At 46.7% G+C, this 26,108-nt stretch overlaps 1 protein-coding gene and 1 long non-coding RNA gene across 6 annotated transcripts in view; one reads left to right on the forward strand and one right to left on the reverse strand.

Moving 5' to 3' along the window:
- Positions 1-8,329, reverse strand: part of LOC121135554 (carcinoembryonic antigen-related cell adhesion molecule 1-like) — a 42,250-nt gene extending 33,921 nt beyond the window's left edge. For all 5 annotated transcript variants that reach the window (XM_040734585.1, XM_040734582.1, XM_040734583.1 and 2 more), the window contains exons 1-4: positions 8,009-8,329; positions 6,671-7,024; positions 3,905-4,183; positions 3,268-3,522 (exon numbers count right to left, since the gene is read on the reverse strand). In XM_040734585.1, the coding sequence (XP_040590519.1) occupies positions 3,268-3,522; positions 3,905-4,183; positions 6,671-7,024; positions 8,009-8,072 (952 nt within the window). In that variant the 5' untranslated portion in view covers positions 8,073-8,329. The remainder of the gene's footprint in view (positions 1-3,267; positions 3,523-3,904; positions 4,184-6,670; positions 7,025-8,008) is intronic.
- Positions 8,330-8,405: 76 nt separating this feature from the next.
- On the forward strand, positions 8,406-25,838 carry LOC121135563. Its single transcript, XR_005872662.1, has 2 exons — positions 8,406-8,612; positions 25,444-25,838. It is a non-coding gene; the product is annotated as an uncharacterized LOC121135563 (long non-coding RNA).
- The last annotated feature ends 270 nt before the right edge of the window (positions 25,839-26,108 follow it).

Genomic DNA, 26,108 nt, shown 5'->3' on the forward strand with positions numbered 1-26,108 from the left:
GCACCTGATCCGTGCACTGCTGGGGTCAAAGCCAGGGCTCCGTGGATGACAGACAAGCAGGCTGCTGACTGAGGGCTGTCCCAGACCCCTGACCTGATTTCTGTCCCGCTGACGGATGGGCTGTCATTCCTCTTCCCCATGTGATATGCAGATTTCCCACCCCCATTTGTTGGGAGGACGTCATTTCTCCAGTGTCTGCTTTGACAACTTCACTGCCAAGCAGGTGGCTGTAGCTGTCTGGGTTCATTCCTAGCCCCTCCCCTAGGCCAAGACTTCTTAAATGTTTTCCAGTTGTGTCCCCTTTCTCCACAGACTGTGTGTGAGTGTGTGAGAGTGTGAGTGTATGTGTGAGTGTATGTGTGAGTGTATGTGTGTGTAAGTGTGTGACTGTGTTTGTGTATGTGAGTGTTGTGTGTGTTACTGTGTGAGAGTGTTTGTGTGTGTGAGAGTGTGAGTGTGTGTTTGTGTGAGTGTATGTGTAAGTATGTGAGTGTGTGAGTGTGTTACTGTGTGAGTGTGTGAGTGTATGTATGTGAGTGTGTGTTTGTGTGAGTGTATGTGTATGAGTGTGCGCGTGTTTGTATGAGTGTGTTTGAGTGTGAGTGTGTGGGTGTGTTTGTGTGATTGTGTGTGAGTCTGTGTAAGTGTATGTGTATGAGTGAGTGTGAGTGTGTTTGAGTGTGAGTGTGTGGATGTGTTTGTGTGTTTGTGTGATTGTGTGTGAGTCTGTGGGTGTGTGTCATGTACACGCCTTGTACACGAGCAGACGTGTGTATGGAAACAGAAGAGGGCGTCAAGTGTGCTCTGCTGCTGTTACAGTTGGCTGTGCGCTGACCAGCAGGGCCTTGGGAACTGAACTTGGGTCCTCAGCCAGGGCTCCATCACCTATCTGTTGGCCACTGAGCCCTGTGTCCCAGGCCTTAGATTCTCTTTACATGTCTGTAGAACTCCAGACTTGGGCTTCTGTGGGGAGATTTCAGTTACAGTTTCACTGTGATTACACATTCTTGAGTTACCGTTTTGGCTGCTGTGTGTGAAGGGATTTACCCCTTCTCCTCTCCCAGCCTTTTAGTGTGTACATCTTCAGCACATTTCTGTTATATATTTATATGATTTTTCATTTAAATTGTGTTTGTTTTACATACCAACCAGTTTCCCTCCCTCCCCTTCTCTTGCTTCTTCCCACCCCCACCTCCCTCCATCCACTCCTCAGAGGGGGTGGAGCCTCCCTTGAGGAGTCAACAAAGTCTGGTAGACCAAGTTGAAGCAGGACCCAGCCCCTCCCGCATCCAGGTTGAGCAAGGCATCCCACCGTAGGGAATGGGCTCCAAAAAGCCAGTTCATGCACCAAGGATAAGTCCTGGTCCCACTGCCAGGGGCCCCACAAACAGACCAAGCTACACAACTGTCACCCACAATCAGAGGACCTAGTTCAGTCCCCTGCAGGTTCTCCAGCTGTCAGGCCAGAGTCGGTGAGCTCCCCCTAGCTCGGGTCAGCTGTCTCCGTGGTTTTCCCCATCATGATTTTGACACGCCCCCCTTTGCTCATATAATCCCTTTTCCCTCTCTTCAGCTGACCTCCAGGAGCTCAGCCCAGCACTTGGCTGTGGATCTCTGCACCTGTTTCCATTAGTTACTGGATGTGGGTTCTATGATGACAGTCAGGGTAGTCTCCAGTCTCATCACAGGAGAAGGCCAGTTTCAGCACCCTCTCCACTACTGCTAAGAGGCTTAACTGGGTGTGTCCTTGTGGATTACTGGGAATTTCCTTAGTACCAGGTTTGTCCCTGACCCCATAATAGCTCTCCCTATCCATATCTCTTTCACTGCTCTCTCCCTCCCTCTCTCCCCCATCTCATCAATCGTGATTCCTCATGTTCCCATCCCCCACACGTTCCCCTCTGTGCCCCTTCTCCCAGTTTACCCAGGGGATCCGAACTATTTCCCCTTCCTGGGATGATACTTGATACATGTGTCCCTCTAGGGCTCCTCCTTTTTAGCCTGCCTGGGGTTGTGCATTGCAGCCTGGTTACCCCTTGTTTTGCATCTAATATCCGCTTCTGAGTGAGGACACACCATGCTTGTCTTTCTGGGTCTGGGTTATCTCACTCAGGATGATTTTTCTAGTTCCATCATTTGCCTACAAAGTTCATGATGCCATTGTGTTTTATTGCTGAGTCGTTCTCCATTGTGTAAATGCACCACATTTTCTTGATCCATTCTTCAGTTGAGGGGCGACTAGGTTGTTTCTGGCTACTATGAATAATGCTGCTATGAACATGCGTGAGCAGATGTCCTTGCGGTTTGGTTGAGCATCTTTTAGGTATATACTCAAGAGCAGTATTCAGCACATTTCTTAACAGTCCTCTCCGCGTCCTTGGTGTCTCTTGTAATGCCATTGCTCTTTTGTGATTATTTGTTACTTTCCAGCAATCCTGTATTGTACCAAGGTAATTTTTGCATTCCCTCTGATACTTTCTTGTTTTTGCTGAGGCAGTGTTTCCGATAGCTGAGGCTGGCTGTAACTTGCTGTGTGTCTGAAGATGACTTGGAATCCTGCTCTTCCTTCCTCTGCATCCCCAGAGCGTGGGCGGTGGCACGGTTGTGTCTCTCCATCTTAAGGAAGGGTGTGCCTGGGCTTCATGTGCAGGGGTGCAGGCCAGCCTAGACGGGAAGATGTGGCCGTCAGGAGCAGGAGGCTGGCCACATGTGTCCAGTTAGGAATCAGAGCAGCTTTCTCCTTTTGACGCAGCCCTGGGATCCAGTCCACATTTAGCATGGGCCCTTCCTCCACAGTCAGCCCATCTCCATAATCCCTACAGACCAGGCCAGGTACTTCTGTCTTCAGGAATGCCAGGTCTGATCACATGGACACCATTAACCATCACAGCTACAATCAAAGTCCTTATATACAATCTGTTAGTTGTGTGTGTGTGTGTGTGTGTGTGTGTGTGTGTGTGTGTGTGTGTGTGACACGGGTGTGCATCCATGTCATATGACGGCATGAGTGTGGACACTGCGGGTCAATACCAGGTGTCTTTCTCAGTGGCTCTCCACCCTATGTCTTTAACTGTCTTTCACTAAGCCTGCAGAGACAAGTCAGGGGGTCTGGGAGAGTGTCTCCTGAATCAGGAGTCACACAGGAGGACTGGGATTTGTGTGTGACTGTGGACACAAGCTATGGAGTTCATTCATTCCTCCACATTCTTTACAGAAAACCAGCAACCACCACAGAGACTGGCCCTGATGGTTCAGACATCCACTTACCATAGATTGTAAGTTGCTTAGCTGTGGAATTCGTCAAGTTATTTGCAGGATTAAAAGCAGTGCAGGCATATATTCCATTATGGATTTTGGTGGCATTGTTGATACTGAGCACTTTGGAATCAATCCTGGGCTTCCCATTGAAAGTCCAGGAATAGTTTGCTTTTGGGTGAGAGACTGACACACAGGATATCCTTATATTTGATCCCTCCGGGAATGAACTGTCTTTTGGAAACAATATGGGGACATCTGGGCCATCTGGAGGAAAGAGAGATACGTGATGACACGAGAGAGTAAAGAAAGTTCTTGTCCTGTAGAAGGGTCACTGCATCCCTGAGTCAGGTGGGAGCGTTTTATAAGATGTCCCAAGCAGAGCTGGCAATGCCCCTCCTCACCCTGTGTCCTTAAAGTGCAACGTCCTCTGCTTCCCGTCACTGTAATCCCAAGCCTCTCACACAAAAGCACCCTCTCCCATCTCTGTCTAAGGGCTTGGGCTGCTAGGATGTGTGTGAACAGATGGCGTTGCCAGCCTGGGAGTTCCGGATCGAGAACTGGTGACCTGGGCCTGCGCTCTGTGTGGTATGGTCACAGAGCATGGGTGTCTGGGCAGCGGGGATCATGGGAAATGGACGTTACTCACAGATAACTTCCAGGGACAGTGCTTGGCTCTTAAGGCTGCTTGCTGGGTTCTTGGCTTCACAAAAATAGGTTCCACAGGAATGCCTTTTGACCTTTGGTAAAGTGAGAATTGTGAAATTCGCAGACAGGATGGCATCGCTATCAGCTGTAATGCTCCTACCATTGAGCTTCCATATGTACTTAGTGAGTGAATACTGAGGCTCACATTTGAACTCAATGGTGGTCTGATACTCCACAGCTATGGTACCATTGCTTGTACAATTGAGACTCTTGACCTGTGCTGTGTAGACAACAGGAAAGAGTGATCAGTGTGGTTCTGGAGACCCAGAAGTGCTCTGTCTACAAGGGTGGGTCTCACTGGCCACAGACGGATGCCCAGGGCCCTGAGCACTCAGCCCCTGGGTCAGCTGCACAGGGGGAGAAGGGGGAAAATGGAGTGTCGTGTTAGTACGTTTCAAGGCGTGGATGTCCACAGCTGCCGTGGAGAGTCAGGGAGAGTGCATGGGAGCCAATAAATCCATGGGAAATGCTTCCTCCCTTTCCTCTTGGATCCGGAAATCACAACTGGAGCTGCATCAAATCCCCCAAAGGGGGCAAAGTTAGAATTGGCATCACCTTCAGTATGCTACCATCTGAGGGGACCACTTAGTTACACCAGGGACATCCCGAACACCAGTTAGATGTGGAGGAGGATAAGGCCATCTCGGCACTGGTTGGACCAGCTCCCTATTGAACGTCCTAGGAACCAGGGGAGGAGCGTGGACCTCCTTTCCTGGAGGAGGTTGCTGTCCCAGTCAGTAGCAAAGTCGGGGAGGAGCCTGGGCCTTTGTGGCCTGCAGGCCTGGCCTTGTGCCTCAGACCCCATGCCTCTCATGTCCTGTCTTGTGACCTGCTTCACATGTCAGCCACACAAGAGCCCTAGGTCAGGCACGGCAACTGCTGGACCATCGGCTCCTAACGGAAACTCACAGGAGCCCCTGCTTCTACTCACAGGAGTCCCTGGCTCGGGGTCAGTGACTAAGAATGGATGCTCTGCCGTAGACTGCAGGGAAGGGCAAGGTAGGCAGGGACACCTCTGCCTGGATCGAGGGAAGAGGACGTGAGAGGCAGGGAAGTGGCAGAGAGGCAGGGGTCTCACATGACTTCCAAGTCCACACAGACCATGAACTCCACTGACTCATCCAAGCTAAGGCAGCAGAAGACGTGAGTGGTAAAGGCACTGTCCCAAGGCTGATGACCTGAGTCAGTCGCCGGAGCCACCAGTTGTCCAGTGGGTTCTACAGGCACTGCTGCCTGTGTGTCCCATCCCCTCCCTCCAATGAATAAAGGAAACTAAATAAAAATACAGGGCCAAACGAGAATATTCCTGAGAACCTCCCTACATCCCAGCAGCCTTAGAGGCAACCTGTGACTAGTTTCTGAGCCAGGGGACCCTAGGAGCAGGGGTCAGAGGTTGGAAGAAGGTCTCAACCTCCAGGAGGGCCAGGAGCAGGTGTTGTCAGAATATCCCAGGTTCTGTTTGACTTGCGGTTTCTGAAAGGTTCCAGGACATAGTTTTGTCCATTCCTGCATCCACACGTTCACTGCTCATTCTCCTGCTTCGTGTGATTCTGTTGCAGAATGAAAAGGCTGTGTGTGTGCTCTAACCCACACAGAAGGAAAAGGCTGTGTATGTGCTCTAGACCACACAGAAGGAAAAGGCTGTGTGTGTGCTCTAGACCACACAGAAGGAAAAGGCTGTGTATGTGCTCTAGACCACACAGAAGGAAAAGGCTGTGTATGTGCTCTAGACCACACAGAAGGAAAAGGCTGTGTGTGTGTGTGCTCTAGACCACACAGAAGGAAAAGGCTGTGTATGTGCTCTAGACCACACAGAAGGAAAAGGCTGTGTATGTGCTCTAGCCCACACAGAAGGAAAAGGCTGTGTGTGTGTGTGCTCTAGACCACACAGAAGGAAAAGGCTGTGTATGTGCTCTAGACCACACAGAAGGAAAAGGCTGTGTGTGTGCTCTAGACCACACAGAAGGAAAAGGCTGTGTGTGTGCTCTAGCCCACACAGAAGGAAAAGGCTGTGTATGTGCTCTAGACCACACAGCAGTCTCTCTCCCGAGCTTCCTGTCTGTGAGGAAAGCACCTGACCCAGCAGCTCCACGGGTGCCTCAGAAGAAACCCAGTCATAGACAGGACTGTCCTGCAGGCAGACATGGCGTCCTCTGCCCAGCACGCATGCCCCGTGTGGCCCAGAATCAGCAGCGGCACTTCCCAGAGCTTTGGTTTCCTTTCTGCAGGGTAGCTGTTGTGGGGATTACTACCTGGTCTATAGACCCTCACAGTCACCTGATCTTGGTAGAAAGACCTCCTTTGTGAGGACCCAGGGCCCTCAACCAGTCCTCGCCTGAGCCCTCAGGACCTGCCGCGGAGCCATGGTTCCAGGGACAGGGACAGGTGTGGGGCAGACTCCCTTCACACTAGCCTGCTGTCTGCACCCTGGATACAGGGGAGGAGTCTCCCCTCTTCAGGTCTGTTTCCACCGTGTGTGTCCTCCACTAAGTGCTCAAAGCCTAGTAAGGGACCGCGATGTACAGAAGATGAGGCCCGGTCCACACTAAAGCCTGAATGTGTGTGTGTGCACACGCGTGTGCATGTGTGTGAAAGAGACAGAGAGAGAGAGACAGAGAGAGAGAGAAACAGAGACAGAGACAGACAGACAGTTAGAGAGATGCAGTGAACCCCACTCAGCTGCTAGAGACCACAGGGAGTCACTTACGGTATATGACAAGATTTGTCTTTGTGGTAAATCGTTTTTGAAGGTTGTCAACTAACAGTGCGTGGTATGGTCCTGAGTAGTTCCTGCCCATACCCTGCATCCTCAGGGTTCCATTGCTGTACATCTTCTCTCTTCCGGTGTTTGCCCCTCCTTGTTTGTGAGTGTTATCTGTATACCCACACACGAGGCCGCTATCAGAATAATTTTCTGATCTATACCAGTTATAAGTGACGATATTCGGTGGTTTATCCCGTAAATGTAGGAAAACAATCCCATCTTCCAAAACAGCAGGTGGCACTTGTTCAATAAACAGTCCCATAGTTGGGGATGGGCTCCAGAAGGTTAAAACCGAGGCTAGGGAGGGAGAGAGAGAAACGCATCAATGTGAGACTTTATTACGAGATGAAAGATGGGGGCTCTATGTCATGAGATGGCTTGTGTGTGTGTGAGTGTGTGAGTGTGTGTATGTGTGTATATGTGTGTGTGAGTGTGTGTATGTGTGTGAGTGTGTGTGAGTGTGTGTATGTGTGTATATGTGTGTGTGAGTGTGTGTATGTGTGTGAGTGTGTGTGAGTGCGTGTATATGTATATATGTGTGTGAGTGTGTGTATGTGTGTATATGTGTGTGAGTGTGTGTATGTGTGTATGTGTGTGTGAGTGTGTGTGTATATGTGTGTGTGAGAGTGTGTGTATATATGTATGTGAGTGTGTATGTGTGTATATGTGTGTGTGAGTGTGTGTGAGTGTGTGAGTGTGTGTATGTGTGTGTGTGTGTGTGTGTGTGTGTGTGTGTGTGTGTGTATGTGTGTGTCTTCCTGCTCAGGAGACCCGGGCTCATCTCTTTCTGGCCTTTCCTGCTCTCTTTCCCCCATGCTTACTGTCAAACTCTGACCTCTACTAGCTGTCTGTGTTGATCTCTCTCTGCTCTCTGTGATGATGTCCCCGTGAGGACAGAGACTAAAATGATCTTGTTGCAGCCCTGATATCAGAAAAAGGCTTACACCCCTGAGCAGGTATGAGTGTATGCCCCAAAACCTTTATGTCAAGAGTTTGATCACCCCAGTTTTCCTTGTGTGTGGAGAGTCACCCCATGTGGTTACAGCCCCAGTCTTAAGCACGTGGTGGAAAGTGAGAACTGTTGTTGGAACAGGGAGCCTTGAGTGTTCTAATTGTTAATTCTACAAGGCTTCCTATTTTGAGCATCTGTGCGGCTTCCTGTCCTCTCCTACACACAAGCAGATGCCCTGGTGCCTCTCTCAGTCCTGCTCTCCCCAGAGACCCTCACTCACTCCTGCTCACCCTCCCCCCATCCCCCAGCCCCAGGGTTGGCTCCCTCACCTGTGAGCAGGAAGCCCTGCCAGAGGGTGTTCCCTGTGGGGGGCGGGGCTGAGAGGAGCTGCATGGTCTCTGCTGCTGGCTCTGTTGCCCTCTGAGGAGAAGAGCTTCAGCCCCAGCCCTGCCCTCAGGCCCGCAGCCGCTGTCAGCTCTGCTGCTCTTCTGGCTGAGCTCAGGCTCCTTCCAGGTGAGAGTCCCTCCCAGGGTCACATGAGCTGTGGGGTCAGGCCTGCCGTCAGGACTCCTCCAGTTTTCAGCCCCCCATGTCCCACTTTGAACAAGACCGATGGGGACCCCTGTCTCCTAGGAGGACATCCACCCACCCTAGCAATGACCTCTGCTATGTTCTGTCCTTGGAACTGTCATCACAAAGAGAGGCCCTGGAGTCCCCAACGAGGGCTTGCTTCTTTTTGTGACACAGCTGGCTGCCTAGTTTTCCCAGTGTCTGATGCTCACTCTCGGACGTAGGAGCCAGGGAGGTGACTCTGCAGGATGCTAAAGGACCATTTGCGTCACAACTGATTGGAGGACTGTCCCATATGCACACCACTGTCACATGGGTAGGATCACTAGCCTCAGAAGAATCTTCCTGAGCATGGAAGAGGAGGTAACATGTGTGTCCTGGGAACTGTGGGGTCTCGTCAGGTGAGAGGTTGGGCGGCCATGAGCTTCAGTCTTCAGGAGGAGGTTCAGGAAGACACTCTGTCTGCTGTGGGCAGATCTGTGGCTCAGGTCTGCTCCTGTCCTGGCTAACCCTTACGGGAAGATTCTGTCCTCTCCCCAGGTCACTCTCTTGCAGTCTTTCGCATTTATCTGTGAGAGATGCTTGAAGGGAAGGGAATGTACAGGGAGCACCGGCAGAGCTGGCCCAGGACTGGGCAGTCAAGGCTCAGCAGGCACCTGGAGGAACTGCTAGGATCTGTGGACACAAAGGCTGGCAAACAGGCTGTGTCTCCAAGATTTAACTTGAGGAGTGTCTGTGCTGTGCCCTGATGTGGCCCCTGGAAGACAGGCATGGAGGGCCCACTGTAGAGAGAAGCCTTCCTGCCAGCCTGGTTCCAGAGCCGCATCAGTCCCAAATGAACACACAGGAGGCTATATTAATTATGAAGCTGTTGGCAGTTTGCTTGGTTTCTTACTGGCTAGCTCTGACTTAAGTATCTACTCCATAATTGTTAATCTAAGTATTTCTCTTACCGGAGAAAGGATCTGGATTTCTTACCCCTATGGCGGCTACATCATGACTCCCTGTGTTTCTCCTTCCCAGAATCCTCCTCGACTCCTACTCCCACCTATCTTGCTTCCCTATTGGCCAACAGTGCTTTATTCAACAGCCAATGAGAGACAGATTTACAGAGTGGCATCTCCCATCAGCCCACCTCTCCTTGGCGCACTGGGCCAGTGTCTGTTGAAGCCCCATTAAGCCTTGAAATCAGTACTACTATTAATAAAAAGCTTTATCATGAGTTTGCTTCCTGTATATGGGTAAGAATATTGGGGGGACAATGGTCAGTTTGACTCACCAGTTGCCAGCTTTAAGGCCCTTCTGGGTGTCAGTCAAATCGACACCTGAACAGACCTTGTGGGAGCACCCGTCACTTGGACGCTCACAGATGCTCCAGTACAGTGAGGCGTGCACCTGGCACCCTGTATCAAAAGCTCTCCCCGCACTTCCCCTGCAATATTCCCACAGAGGTGGGGCCTACATTCCCATGAGGGTCTGCTGTGGCTGCTCCACACATCACTCTCTGAATGTGTGAGCCATCTCTTTGTTTCAAGATTTTAAGATGCTGGGAGAAAGGCCCCTACACTGCATCCCCTTCCCTCCCCTACTCTCCCCTGCCCTCCTCTGCCCTCCTCAGCTGTGGCGTCTGCACCACAAACAAGTCTGAGGTATCAGGAAATGAAAGGCAAGACGTCCAACCGTTTGGGCTAAGAGAATGCGTCTGCAGCTTTTGCCCAGAGAATGCGTGTGTGAATGTCTCCCTATTGCAAGTGCTAAGATCTCTCTCTCTCTCTCTCTCTCTCTCTCTCTCTCTCTCTCTCTCTCTCTCTCTCTCTCTCTCTCTCTCTCTCTCTCTGTCTGTCTCTCTCTCTCTCTGTCTCTGTCTCTTGTAGATTGGGAACAGCTTTATATACAGACTTACAGGACAGTGGAAAAACCCCAGGTGGAAGAGAGCGTGTTTTCCTCCTGCTAGATGTTGATGTCAGTGGGGTAATGCGGGGGCAGTAATCCAGGACTAGAAAACAGGATGCACCTGTGGCTATCAGCTGACAAGCAACTCAGAGACCCTGTGGGGGCTAGGACCCAACACTCAGCTATGCCCTGCTCACCCCTGCTGTCCCTCCCCTGCTGTCCCTCCCCTGCTGCCCCTCCCCTGCTGTCCCTCCCCTGCCCTCCCCTGCTGTCCCTCCCCTGCTGTCCCTCCCCTGCTGTCCCTCCCCTGCTGTCCCCTGCTGTCCTTCCCCTGCTGTCCCTCCCCTGATCTCTGCTGCTCTTTGAGTTTTACCCAGGAGAGGCGTCTTGAGAGCATCCTCCTCTTGCCTACTTTTAGTAGTTTGGGTTCAGTTGGTGTGGTGGTTTGAAAGAAAATGGTCCCCCCAAAAGTGGCACTATTAGAAGGTGTGGCCTTATTGAAGCAGGTGTGGCCTTGTTGGAGGAAGTGTGTCACCATGGGGACAGGCTTTGGGGTCTCTTTGGCTTAAGCTTCACTCAGTGTCACGGTCAACTTCCTGTTGCCTGTGAGATGCAGGACTCTCAGCTCCTTCTCCAGCACCATGTCTGTCTGCACGCCGCCATGTCCCACCATGACTGTAGTGGAGTGAACCTCCTAACGGTAAGCCACCTTATTAAATGTTTCCTTTTATAAGAGATGCCATGTCATGGTGTTCTTCACAGCAATAGAAACCCTAAGACAGAAGTTGGTACCAGGGTACTGATGTGGTAGGCCGGAAGATGTTTCTGTTGGGAGGAATGTGGACTTTGGTACTTTGGGTGGGGGAAGCAGTGAAATGCTGTAAGCACTGCTTAATGGGCCGTTCTAGTAGGAGCACAGAAGTCAGCGGTGCTGATAATGACGTGCACTGTCCGAGGCTGGATCAAGGGATTTCAGAGGAGCCGAATTTAACATGTTGGCTAGAAATCATCCTTGTGATATTTTGGTGAAGAAAGTAACTGCTTTTTGCCCTTGTCAAAATAATCTGCCTGAGGCTAAAGTGAAGAGTTTTGGATTAATTCTGTTGGCAGAGGAAATCTCAAAACAGCCTAGTGCAGACTCTGTCGTGTGGTTATTAGTGATAACTCTCATACTTATCCTAATGAAAAGGGCAAGCTGAGCAGGGAAATCTATTTCAGAAGGAAAGGAGGAGCACCAGGAAGTGGAATGGAGCTAAATCCTATATAAACAGATAAAGAAATAACATAAAGAGAGTGGTGACCTCAGGGCAAAATCCCACCCAGCTAAATTTCCAATTTGTGAAAAGGAATTAAAGGTTTAGGCAAAGCAGTGGTGGCGCATGCCTTTAATCCCAGCACTCGGGAGGCAGAGGCAGGCAGATCTCTGTGAGTTCGAGGCCAGCCTGGTCTATAGAGTAAGTTCCGGACAGCCTCCAAAACAATATAGAGAAACCCTGTCTCGAAAATCCAAATAATAATAATAATAATTAATAATAATGATGATGATGATGATGATGTAAAAGAACAGAAAGCTGGTGTAGATGTAATTGTAGGAAGGGGCCATGTCCCATCCCCAGCAAGCAGCGGAATTTGGCAGCTTTGGCCACGTGCTTCTGACTTCAGAGTCAAGGGTAGAAGAAATGGGCTATAGAACTTGTCTCTGCACCTACAGAATGCCGCTGAGGCCAGCCATGTGTCAGGGGTGTCCCTGAATGGAGGCCAAGTACAGAGGCTAGTTCGTGAAGCTGTGAAGGTGAAGCCTGGTTTGTCTTGGAGAACCCAGGATGTCAGAGATGCCAGAGGCGTGGGATACCTGCCAAGGAGAGCTGCTAACAGGGAGTGAACCAGCCCAAGGGGAAGAAGTATGTTGCAGTCCACAAAGTGAAAGGAGCTGGAGATCTGAAGAGCTCTTTGACATCAGACAGGAGATGCAGAGTTTGGGGTTGCCCAGATGGTTTTCAGTCTTGCTCTGGTCCAGTATTTCCTCACTGTGCTCCCGTCCCTACATTTTGGAGCAGTAATGTGTATCCTGCTTTATTATATGTTGGAAGTGTGTGATCTGTTTTTTGATTTTGATTTTACAGGTGACTACAGTTAAGGGATTGCAAGAATTTCAGAAGACACTTTGGACTTTTAAACAGTTGAGATTGTGATGGACTATGGGGATTTTGAATGTGGACTAAATATATTTGGCATTATGATATTGTTACAAGGTTATAGGAGCCAGGGAGTGCAATGTGGTAGTTTGAATGTAATCTGCCCCATAATCTCATAGGGAGTGACACTGTTAGGAGGTGTGGCCTTGTTGAAGTGGGTGTGGCCTTGGAGGAAGTGTGTCACTGCTCCCTCGGCCAGCTCTACAGAGGAGACTAGAAGAAATGCCTTGGTCTGAAGAGAATAGTAAACACACCCAATAGGATCTAAAGAATAAATAGTCCCAGAAAAACTGAGCAAAAAAGATCTAAGAGGACACCATAAAAGAAAGTAAAGGGAGCAGAGATTATCTGTTGGGGAAGTCCTGTGTATATGTCAATAAAGCGCTGTTGGCCAATAGGGAAGCAAGATAGGTGGGACTAGGAGTCCAGGAGGACTCCGGGTAGGAGAAACACAGAGAGTCAAGATGTAACGCCATGGGGTAGGAAGCCCGGAAAGTTCTCCGGTAAGAGAAATATTTAGATTAACAGTTATGGGGTAATTACTTAAGTCAGAGCTAGCCCGTAAAAAACAAGCAAGGCCAACAGCTTCATAATTAATACAGCGTCTTGTGTGTTATTTGGGGACTACAATGTGGAAGAGCCCAGGCGACTAGCAAGGAAAAGCCGCCCTTCACAATTATCCAATAGCTGTTTCTGCAGTTGCCTTCCAGCCAGGTCCTGCTGCCCTCAGCCCCAAATAATCACACAGAGGTGCTATATTAATTATGAAAATGTTGGCCAATGGCTAGGGCTTCTTATTGGCTTGCTCTGTCTTTATTACTAACCCATTACTATTAATCTGTATGTTTCCACGTGGTCTTATCTTACCGGAGAATGCCTGAACCTGTTACTCCGTTGTGGACTATGTGGCGTCTCCCTGCGGTGCCTCTCTGACTACCTTTCCCAGAATTCTCCTTGTCTCCTAGTCCCACCTATCTTCCTGCCTCTATTGGCCACACAGTATTTTATTCATCAACCAATAAGAGAAACATATACAGAAGAACACCCCCCTTCATCTCCTCTTTCCTGTCTAAATAAAAAGAAAGGTTTTAACTTTAACATAGTAAAATTATATATAGCAAAACAGTTATCAAGTAAGAACTATAGTTAACAATATTTAATCCATTAACATTTAGCAAAATTTAAAGAAAATATTCTGTCAGCCGGACATTGGTGACACATGTCTTTAATCCCAGCACTCGGCAGGCAGAGGCAGGTGGATCTCTGTGAGTTCAAGGCCAGCCTGGTTTACAGAGGGAGTTCCAGGACATACTCCAAAACAATACAGAGAAACACTGTCTCCAAAAAAAAGAAATATTCTGTCATCCATCCTATCTTTGTGAGTCTAAAGTCTTATATGTAACTTATCTTCTATCATAACTAAGGAAAACCATAGCCATAACTATCTGTCTTCAACTCCATCAAAGACCTCAGAAAGGTAATATATAAACTTTAGAATTCATAGAGACATCTCGCTGTGTTGAGTTAGGACTAAGGCTTGAATTATTGTTTGTGAATGTAGGGCCCAAAGGTTGGGAGGCCCATAAGAGTAGAGACTAGTGTAGCGAACCAGGGGGATTTATTAAACCAACCCTCATACCAGTATTGTTGGGATTTAAATTTTTTCTGATGAACAGTGAGCCTCTCCTTGAGTTTATCCAGAGTTTCGGGTACTACCCCAGTCTTGTCTGCATAAAAAAATTCCTCTTTGAGAGTGGCACATATGTCTCCCTCTCTTATTATACTGTTCCCTATGTAAGGGAATTTCTTTTTCTTTTGACTTAGCATCTCAACCAGGGAAAAGAGGACGATGTATTTCTTTCCATGCTACTTCTTGCTGACTTTGGGACGAAGTTAGGGGACCCAAGAAGGCTGAAATGCAAGTCAAAAGCAAAAAGGGAATTTAGGCAATGGGATATCTATCCAGGAGCAGCTGATTGGCAGACTGTGTTGAAGAGACAGGGGGTGTCCACATCAGCTGAACTGGTTCACATCCACAGCAAGTCTAGGGCTCGCAGTCTTTAGGAGCAGGCTGTGGTCAGCAACTGATGTTCAGATGTGTTTGCCAGAAGTGGAAACCTGTTTAAGACATGTTTAAAACTGCGAACAGAAGTTAAAACTTATGTATTTAATTGGAACACTTTAGACCCATAGTATTAGTGATCAGGAAGGCCAGGAATCCCATGACCAGGAGAGAAAATCTTATTCTCAGGAACAGACAGGTGGGATAACTGGCTGCACTTATCTGGAGTCCTCTTTGACCTGTGAGAAGTGGATTCAAGCTGTATGACTTTTGATCCTCTGAAGCCTATATAAATTTTGTTATATAAAAGGACATAAAGTTTATAGGTACATTAGCATTATCAACTGGTAATGAAATCTACATTGTAGAAAAAGCAGATATCTGGGTATCTGTATTTTGTCCTAGCAGAAACTACAGATTTGGGCTAGTAGTGTACATTTGTCTTCTGTCCAGGGAGCCAAGTATGAATTGGACAGAGGTATCTTTGGCCTGATGAAAAGCCCTTTAAGTTTATACTTAGATGATAACCAAAATAAACCTAAAAACCTTGAGCTTGTGATTGAACAAGTATTTACATCCTTTGATCCTTATTGAGACATATTAAGGCTTGATTTTTACATAAATAAAATGAGCAACCAGGCTGACTATAGTCTTGTGGATTTGGCTGCCTGATGCTGTCAACCTGACAACCATTAATACTTTCAGAGATCTGAGAAGGATAAATTTTATACAGTCTCCAAATCTATTAAAAAGTGCCAGGTACCAGTCCATATACAGCCATACCCAAGTCTCCTCTATTAGCACTGGAGGCACAAGTGTCAGGAACAGCATCAATCTTTACCAGGCCTGTAAGGTGAGTTTTCTTTCTCTCTGTGGAAGAGGGACATGGAAAAGACTGACCTTGTTTTGTCTCGGCAAAAGGGGTGCAATCAATTTTCCAGTGTCCAGCAGCTTTGTCCACATTCTGAGCCAGGTCCTGGCAGCAGCAGGTGTCACCTTTGGGCATCTTGCTCACTGGTCAGAGTTAACAATCCAGGTGTAGGGACCAGGGTGCCTCATAATCTTCTTTGGAGACTTTGGGTCACTGTTAGGATCTGGCAGTCTGTCTGATATTACAAACTTTTAAATTAACATTTTAAATGCCATGTTCTTCAGGTCTCTGAAGTATTAGAGGTTTGTCTGCCTTAAGCTTAACTGTTGAAAGTATAAACTTTATTAACCTTTATAAAACTAGAACTATATATTGTTAGGTCTAACTTTAAACATTTTAACAGTATAAATATCTTATAACCTTATAAATTGAAAACATTTTAAAAACTGTTCTGAAATTCCTTAATGTTTTTTAATATTGAAAATTAAAGACCTTTAAAACCATTATTATCTGGGTGACTGTTAAATTATAAAACTTAGCATTCCTGTGTGTAAAAGCTTGTTGACAAGACTGGGGTAGTACCCGAAACTCTGGATAAACTCAAGGAGAGGCTCACTGTTCGTCAGAAAAAATTTAAATCCCAACAATACTGGTATGAGGGTTGGTTTAATAAATCCCCCTGGTTCGCTACACTAGTCTCTACTCTTATGGGCCTCCCAACCTTTGGGCCCTACATTCACAAACAATAATTCAAGCCTTAGTCCTAACTCAACAATACCATGCCCTCAAAACAGATGGAACCATAAGTAAACCTTAAGTAGAGAGGGCTGGACAATAGGTAAAAGATTCTACCTATGCACAAGAACAAGGGGGGAATGAAAGACCCCTACCCAGGACCCCCTAGGAAAAGAAAAGCAAGGCCAGGCCGTTGCCTAATGAAAGAAACCCAGACCAGGTGTCTCACCCTCAAAACAGGATGTCTGTGATCACTATAGCAGTCATGGGACCCGGATAATAATTGCTGAAGCGTGCTGGGAACTTTCATATGACAATACTAGAAAACCTAGTCCTTGGCAACTACCCTGGCCCCCAATTGTGTCTGATCACTATAGCAATCATGGGACCCGGATAATAATTACTGAAGCGTGCTGGGAACTTTCATATGACAATACCAGGACACCTAGTCCTTGGCAACTACCCTTGCCCCCAGTTGTGTCTATGATCACCATAGTAGTCATGGGACCAGGATAATAATTGCTGAAGTATGCCTGGGTCTTTCATAAAGTAATACCAGGAAACTTAGTCCGTGGGAACTACCCCTGCCCCCAAGATGAGCCAATGAAATGCCTGTTACTTATGTAACCATTGAAACTCTATAAATATTGTGCTCCCTGCAAGCCCGGTATGCTCTGCACCCGAGTTGCAGTAGCATCCGCAGGCGCCTGTGTACTCAATAAATCACCTCTTGCATTTGCAGCCAGTGGTCTGGCCCCGGTTCTTGGGCAGACGGTTCGTTTCAGTGCCCGGCGCTTTGATGCCGAGATTTTTCAGCTGCCTGGACAGTCACCCAACATTCTTCTGTAATGTTGGGGCATCCATCTTCAGTCCATAGGCCAAGAGTGTCTGGCGGACTTCTCAGCGAAGCAGGAAATTTGAAAATGTCCCACCTGTATTGGCAGATTAGCAGTTTGTCAGTCATTTTTCTCTGTGTCCTGAAGAATGTCTGGCAAACTCTTCCATGAAGCAGGAACCCTGAAGGAATGTCCCATCTTCTTTTTACAAGTTCAGCAGTCACTTTCCTGTGGGTCCTGTATGTCCAGTTTGGACAGCATAGAGTCAGACTGTCCAGGCAAGAACAGTTTCTTGCCCAAATGGCTATTTCTGCCATGTTGAAGGCAAATTCTATAGCAAGTTTCTTTGATGCCCATCTTCCTCTCTGATGTAACTGGTATTGCCAGGAACAGTTGTGTCTCATTGTCACTAAAAACCCTAAACCATTTTAAATGTAGGTCATATTCTGTAGGTCTTTGCAAGGTTTGAAGAATATCAATCCATTTGAAATATAACTATATATATAGAAAATTTAGCTAACTTCATAAGTTTTGACTATCATAGGTGACTATAATCTGTATTGAATTATACATTACATTTTTAAATGAGCTGTATAAACACAATACCTAAACAAAAGGAGAAATATACATATCAAAAAATTGATCTTAAATTTTATCAATAAACCAAAATTCATACCAATGCAAAGTATTCATTTTGATATCATATTCCTTTTTCCTTTAGAAAGAAGTTGGTTTTGACCATTTTCCATTATAACCAATCACATTTAAATGAAAAAAATTCATAAACAATATTTGAAAATTTGGGCATCGTTCTCTCCAAATTGCTTGCCGCTGTTTGGGGGTACTATCAATACCATGGGGATCCTGAGAAAACCTAGAACCCTGTCCAAATCCTGCCTGTAGTAGTCTGTAGGCTGCATTGTCTCAGCTGTCTTGGATGTTATATCACCTGGGCCACTGCTTCAGGGGGTCTCGCTTGACCAAACCATACTAGTCTGGAAAGAATCCACAGCACAGCTTTTCATTTTCTGTGGAAACAGAAATAAAATCTCTTTTCCAAAGTATCATGTCCTTGGACTTAAATTTAGAATTATAGGCTTTTAAAAAATATGTAAGCTGGATTAATCCAGCAGCATTTATAATCAAATGTCTGTTAGCAACTGTTGCGTTTCCTCGGCAATCAAACAATTCAAAGACAACACAATAACAGACAGCATCCAGACTCTCTGCATTTTCCATCTTTACATGGCTTTTTAAAATTATTACTCTATTTATTTTACCTTTATTTTTCATTTTTTGAGACAGGGTTTCTCTGTGTAACTTTGGCTGTCCTTGAACTCGCTCTGTAGACTGGGCTGGCCTTGAACTCACAGAGATCCGCCTGTCTCTGCTTTCCTAGTGCTGGATTAAAGGCGTGCGCCACCACACCCAGCCACTCAGTTTCTTTTTTAACCACTTTTTCTTTTCTCTCCCAAGCCTAAGAGTATCTTTAAACACATTGTAAACCCTTTGGAGGTTTTTCTTCATCTGACTATGTCTTTACTGTATGTCTCTATCTTTTTCTGGCCACCAGTCTTTTATCTGCCAAACAGCATGGCTAAAATTAAAGTGGATGCTTTAGCTGCTGGCTTTCCAACATGGTGGGTGTAAGTTTACCGCCAGCACTGGGAACTGTGCTGACCGCCTTCGCCTTGACTCTTGTCGATGCGGCCATCAAGCTCATGCTCACTAAATCCACCAAGAAGACATCCCAGTTCCCTACAGTGGTGCGCCAAACACAGGAGCACTGGCTTTCAATGAGAATACTATTAACTCTACAGCCACAGATTGCCCAACACAAGGATAATGGGTGACTTGTTCACCCCACTGTCATCCAGGCACAGAGAACCTCTGGGATAAAACAACACCACAAATCAGTGAGCCTGCAAACATCTGCAAAGCTCTCTGCTCACACTCTTCTCAGCAGGGCCTGGAACAAATCCAATGCTGTCAGCTCCTTTCCTTTAACTGAGGAAAAGGGCGGGGAAATTACGTTAGGTGTGGACAACTGAAAGGGCATTCATCCCTTCCACCACATGAATGGCACCGAGTCGGGCAGTGATGAGAAGGTTCTAGCAGGTTAAAGAGGAGTCTGGGGTTGGGAGGAAAGAGAGATCTAAGACTGTAAATCACGATTTGGTGGGAAGATGAGTCCTTATGTCCTAAACATGTATATTCACCTCTCAGTCTTGGTGTTTGTGTGTGGGGAGGTGGGTGTGGGTGTGTGTGTGTTGTTAAAGAATCTAGGATTCCTGCATGCTAGTAGCAACTGTGCCCTAGTCACACCCCCAGTCCCTCACTGGGGGATTCTAGGCAGGGGCTCTACCACTGAGCCACGCCCTCAGCCCTTCACTGGGGAATTCTAGGCAGGGGCTCTACCACTGAGCCACACCCCTAACCCCTCACTGGGGGATTCTAGGCAGGGGCTCTACCACTGAGCCACGCCCCCAGCCCCTCACTGGGGAATTCTAGGCAGGGGCTCTACCACTGAGCCACGCCCCCAGCCCCTCACTGGGGAATTCTAGGCAGGGGCTCTACCACTGAGTCACACCCCAGCCCCTCACTGGGGGATTCTAGGCAGGGGCTCTACCACTGAGCCACACCCCAGCCCCTCACTGGGGGATTCTAGGCAGGGCCTCTACTACTGAGCCATACTTTCAGCATGAATTAATGGAGATTAACAGCACTACCTGCATTCTGTGAACTTTCCTTCTATCTGTCTGGGTGTCTTGGATATCTGCACAGCTCACCCCTCACCGCACTTAGGTCCCTGCTAACCCTCAGTTGTCTGTGGTGTGTGAGGCTAGGGGCTGCCTTCCCCGACCTCCTCTAGAAACCCCGGGGGCTTTTATCCTGACCTTTCCCTGCTGTTCCCACCTTGATTTTCTCAGCCCCTGGCCTCACCCTCTAGATGTCCCTCCTGTCCCATCTTCCTGTGTCCTGGATCTCTGGCTCTGTGAGGAGAGGACTCATCTGGACCAGGCTCAGACACCTGTGGGTGAATGAGTGTCCACTTCTTACAGGTCCAGAGCTTTATTTATGAGATGTCTGGTTGGGAGCTAAGGACAATCTGCTCTGCTGTCTGCTCTGCTTTTCACCCAGGCCTGAGCCTCCTCCCAGAGGAGGGCACCTCCTGGAGTCACATGGGCTGGGGTGGAGTCTGTGTAAGTTCTGCCTCCAGTCCTATTCCTTTCTGGTTCAGTGTTCTAGAACACACTTTGAGTCACAAGACTGAGAAGTGTCCCGTGTTCCTAGAAACAACAGCTCACACCAGCGCTGCCCTCTGCTGTGTCCTGACCTTGCCTGTCAGCACCAGAGGGAGTCCCTGCACTTCTACAGCCAAGAGTGTGTTTCCTTGTGACACAGAGCTGAGCCCAGTCTGCCCTGTGTTCCCAAAGCTCTGGGAAGGTGGGAGTTACTCTGGGCAGGGGTGGAGTTGTCTCTAGTGACTGGAAAAGGTCTACTGAGCGATGACTGTGGAGGGCCCGGATCCATTGTCATTGGTGTCACCAGTCGCCAGTCTGATCCAGGCATACAAGTTCTGTCAGGGGTTGTATATCCTGGTGGGCAGGAGGAGGTGACCTGTGTGTCCTAGAAAGAGGACTGTGTGCTCCAGCTTCCTCTGGAGGGCACGGGGAGACACCCTCATCCCCCAGCCTCCTGAGATGACTGAATGTGATTCAGGTCTGCCCATGCCCTCCCTGACCTTTCTGCACACCTTTGTTCTCTTTGCTGATTGCCCCGTGATCTCCCCTATTTCCTCACGGATGAGGTGATGAGGGAGAGAACTACATGGGGTCCTCTTGCAGAATGAGCTTCTCAGAGACACAGGAAGTGATTGTGTGAGGGAGCTCCAGCTCTGTTGGAATTGGGATGGAGACAAGTTTACAAGATAGCTTCTGATCTCAGGGAGAGTTTTCCCTGTTGACATGTGGTATATTGCCGCCCCCTGGTGTTCATGAGGAGACCTGCAGCTCACGTCTGGGCTGCACAAGGATGGCAGCCAAGCTCCAAATGCTGTCAGGAGCTGAGCATCAAGTTTCCCAGGAAAGGTCCCAGTGTGCAGCTGCCCTTGAGGATCTAGTAGATCTGTGCTGAGGTGAGACTGTAACAGCTGAGGTTTTATAACAACTGCCACTTGATCTGCAGTTCCACAGAGACTGGTGATGTTGACCTCTTTTCCCATGTTTTATTAGATTTTAGTACATGTTGTTCAGGGGAAGGAATATCCAAGTCTGTTACTCACACTAAAATAATTTTATTCTGACATTCACATTTTAAAGCAAAGTACATGCATTCACTTATAATAATGTGTTTTAGAATTATAAAATGCAAACCAAACCAAACACTACTAGCTTCTCAGTGTTGAATTCCACCATGGTGTGTTCATCTTTGAGATTCAGAGTCAGCAAGCCAGCATGCCCAGGAATTTTCAAAAACTCCCCAATTATGATGATTTAATCATACTCTGACAGTCTTCACTGTATAATTTTTACAGGTGGAATTCTTGTTCAAAGAATTGTGCACCCCAAGTTAGGAGTACTTACAAGCACTGCAATACACAGGGATATTAAAACAATGAACACCATGCCTGCACATTTGGGCCACTCAGAGAGGTGCCAGCATAGAGTCACATGTGGAAACTGCTGGCTAAGGACCCATTTTACATCAAAACCATTTTACACGTAGAGCATTCAGGGGACCCACACAAAGGACAGCATGTATGTGAACTCATCAGGGAGTATTTTGTCTCTTTAAAATCACCCTTTCATGTTCTCCTTGCTTATAGTTGTACCATACCTCCAATATTTAATTACATCTATACATACATACCAGGCTAGGATCCACGAACAAGAAAGAACATGTGTTTTATCCCCCCCGTAGGCTGGGTGATCTCATTTAACATCATGCGTTCTAAGTCTATCCTCTTTGGTGTAAAATGTGTGATTTCATTTTTCTCTAGCGATGAATAGCATTTCATTTGGTATATGCGCTAGACTTGCGTCATCCATTCATCTGTTGATGGACATTTAGGTCGGTTCCCTCTCTGTTGCGGCCATCTGTATTAGCCCCACATTGTGGGACCGTACGTTGTGGACTGGTGTTTGTGTGGCTGCCGTCGGGACCAGTCAATCAGCCCCAGTGTGCTCCTGATTGGGGATGTGTGGATGAAGGAAAGGGTATTTATACACGTTAAATGAAAGACAGAAGCTTAGGATAGCTTCAAGAGGGCAGCCTCAGTCCCTACTGAATGCACCCCTGTTTATTCATTCATCATCTTGAGCAGCCAACCAAAGGTGAGGACAATGGCCGAAGACTTCTATTATCATGAAGAAGGAGCAAATGGCAATTACTTCCCTTAATAATAAAGACACTCCATAGCTGCATGTACTACTTGGCCCCAAGGCACTTCATGGCTGCAAGTGTCACCCAGCCTTCAGGATGAGTGTAAACTTGTCTGGGCCCAAGTCTATTGTTTTTCTGATAGGAGCCATCCACCACCAAGGCATCCTGCAGACTAGCCATAAAGCTAATGTCTTATGGACAATGGGAGTGAGTTGAGCTCTCTGAACTTGTGGCAGGACTGAATGAATTTCCATATATAGGTCCCCACGCATTTCCTTGCTATATTGAATAGAGGAGCAGTAATCACGGGGGTGCAAACATCTCTATGGTAGGGTAGAAGATCTCTGGGTGTATGCCCAGTGAAATAACTGAGTCATTTGGTATTTCTAATGTTTTGAGGGACTCTCTCGCTTTATACAGCAACTGGATTAATTTGCCTGCCCAGCAGCAGTGAATAAATGTCCCTTTTCTCCACATCCTCTGCAAGATTTGTTGTCAGTTAATTCGATTATATTCATTGTAACTTGGTTCTCACAGTAGTTTTAATTTGTATTTCCCTGATAAATAGGTATCACTCTTTCCTGAGATGTACCCATTATTTATTGTTACCACAAAATCCATATCATATATATGACTTACACCTTTTACTGTTCTGTAGATTGTCTTTTCGGTATATAGTTTTAATTAAACTTACTATGTTAGATTGACTATCGCTGTGATGAAACTCATGATTTGGGGGAGGAAAGGGTGTATTTAGCTTACACTTCCATATCATTGTTCATCACTGAAGAAGTCAGAGCAGGAACTCAAACAGGGCAGGAACCTCGGGGCAGGAGCTGATGCAGAGGCCATGGAGAGGGCTGCTGACTGGCCTGCTCCTCGTGACATGCTCCACCTGCTTTCTTATAGAACCTAGGACTCTCGAGCCCAGGGGTGGTTCCACCCACAATGGGGTTGGCCTTCCCCGTTTATCACTTATTAAGAAAATGTATTTCAGGCTTGCCTATGGCCCCATCTTATGGAGGCTTTTTCTCAGTTGGTGACCTCACATGTCTCTACCCTGTGTCAAGTCGATGTAAAATTATCCAATAAATTTGACTAAACCATGAGAATTTAAAAGAAAATTAATTTCTCATATTTGAAGATCTTAAAAAAATTATGTCCTTTAAATCTTTTAAAATACCGTTGTGTCCTTTTGCTTCTCAGAAAGCTATTGGAAGGTAGACAAGTTCTCTATTCTGTTTTCTTTCCTTTTCATGGTTTTAAAAGGAGGGCCAGGGAAGGCAATTTTGTGTTCTAAGTACAATTTCTTTTCTTCAAATTGGGAAGAGAGTTGGAACCACTTATTTTACAAAGTATTTAAAATTCATTATTTGAAAATTCCATACCAGTACAGGTGTGCACACACATATAAATGTATTTTGGTCATATACAGTCCTGTTACTCCTGCAGAACCCCTCTTCTAAAAATGTTTCCCTACTATGTTGCATGTTTGCATATGTGGTAATGTTATTGTTTCATGTATTCTTGTGTGTGTGTGTGTGTGTGTGTGTGTGTGTGTGTTTATCTTGTCAAAATATTCCATCTACTGGTACATAAATCTATAGGAAGTCAGGAGGATGATTTCATTTGGTGTATAATCTTGATATATAGAATTTATACTGTGTTGAGTGAAGCCTTTTCCTTGCCAGCTGCTTTGGTTTCGTGGTCTACATCAGCTTAGCTGTCTTAATTGTTGGAACACCTGGCCCTCTGCCTCCGGGGGTCTTGGTTCATCAAACCACAGAAGCCTAGAAGGAATCCACAGCTTTCTATTTTCTATGGAAACACAAATAAAATATCTTTTCCAAAGTAACATATCCTTATACTTACATTTTGAAGTCAAGGCATTTTCAAAAGATATGAATTGAATTAATTTATAATCAAGTGTACTTTAGCAGTTGTTCCTTTAACAATCAAAAACTGAAAAACACAATAGCATACAATATCCAGACTCTGTGTATTTTCCATCTTTATGTGGCTTATTTATTTATGTTTTATTATTACTCCATTTCTTTTACTTTTATTTATTTATTCATTTCTCTGAGACAGGGTTTGTCTGGAAATCTGCCTGCCTCTGCCTCTGGAGCAAATCCTACCGGCGTGCGCCACCACAGCCGGCTTCTCTGTTTATTTACCACTATGCCGTTTCTTTTTCTCTCTCAATCCTATGTATATTTTTAAACATACTGTAAACCTTTATAGGTTTTTCTTCATCTGAATCTGACTTTACTGTAAATCTTTATGTTTTTCTGGCCACGTATCTTATCTGCTAAAACCCATGGCTGTTTAAACTTCAGTTTTTCCAAGACTTGAGCTCACCGCCTCAGTCTATGATGACATCCAGCAGAAGCTGCCGGCTTGGAGATGTGGTCACTGCCACTTTCAGCTGTACATACACACCTTTCAATTGTTATCAGAGCCTCTTTAAAAAAAACCTTGCTTTTTAATGCTGAATCAGGAAGACTCCCTTAAGTGAGCCATGTGAGTCTCTGCTTGTCGATAGTAAAACAGAGCCCACCTGAGAAAATGCTGCTACCAAGAAGCTATGCTTCTCTCTGTTTTTTGTTTCTAAAATTCCTTTAAAGCTTTTGCCATTCTATGTGGAAATTCAATCACACTTCTGACACCATATGTTGATTGAAGCCTTTTCCTTGCCTGCCATTTTGGTTTTTCCACGCCAGCCGCTTGGGCTCTGCCACAGTTGCAGTCCCCAAATGATACACAAGGTACTGTATTAATTATGAAGCTGTTGGCCGTTTGCTTGGTTTCTTACTGGCTAGCTCTGACTTAAGTATTTACTCCATAATTGTTAATGTAAGTATTTCTCTTACCGGAGAAAAGGTCCGGACTTCTTACCCCTATGGCAGCTACATCTTGACTCCCTGTGTTTCTCCTTCCCAGAATCCTCCTGGACTCCTAGTCCCACCTATCTTGCTTCCCTATTGGCCTACAGTGCTTTATTGACATATACACAGGACTTCCCCATGAATACTGGGTGCCTTGTGTTCGCAAACTGTCCCCAGAGAAAGGACTCCTTCTCTCCCAGACATCAGCAGTAAGAGATGTAGCATCTCACACTGCACAGCCTGAGTTTTCCCCCTTTGATTTAGTGCCCTGATGTCCCCTTTGATCAGTTAACATCTGGCCCACATGTCATCTGCTTTTCCTTCCACAGCCTATACAGTTTGCCATGGTTACTGCAATGCTGCCGCATTCCCAGCTGCAGAAAACAACAAGAAGAAGAAAAGCCAGGACACAGAAGCCCAGAGCTACACTGTCTCCTCCCCTCCTTGTTCTCTATATTTATCAATTACAAACTCCTAGTTTAACTACCCACAAAACTTTAGTTTTACGGACTAACACCCTTCCTCCCTTCTTTAGCGATCCTAGCCCCTGCCACCTCCTAAGTTTGCTCACACATCTCCTCTGAGACCTGAAGCACCTGCTCTGTCAGATCTTACCTGGTTTTCTTGACCCTGAGATACACTTGCCCTGTATCCTTGCCACTGTCAGAAAGTTGCTAAATGTATCGGTATTGGGTATATAAACTGGAAGCCTTGTGGGACTGGAGGAACTGAATATTTTTTTGAGAATAAATAGCCATGGGAGGAATGTGTGTGTGGGATAGCCTTCATGGATGTCTAGACCAGGAAGGAAGGAGAACCATCCGTGGACTGTGGAGCTGACTCCCTGATCCTGGACTTCCCAGGATGCTCTCAATCCACACTGCCAGCTCCGCCCTAACCAGCTGGATCCTGTGATGTTTCCTCAATGGCTTCCTTACAGATAATTTAGGCAAAAGTAGGGACCTCTGATGGCTCTGTCCTGGTGCCCAACATG

The sequence above is a fragment of the Mesocricetus auratus genome, unplaced genomic scaffold (genome assembly GCF_017639785.1).
Source record: "Mesocricetus auratus isolate SY011 unplaced genomic scaffold, BCM_Maur_2.0 Super-Scaffold_100038, whole genome shotgun sequence".
Taxonomy (NCBI): domain Eukaryota; kingdom Metazoa; phylum Chordata; class Mammalia; order Rodentia; family Cricetidae; genus Mesocricetus; species Mesocricetus auratus.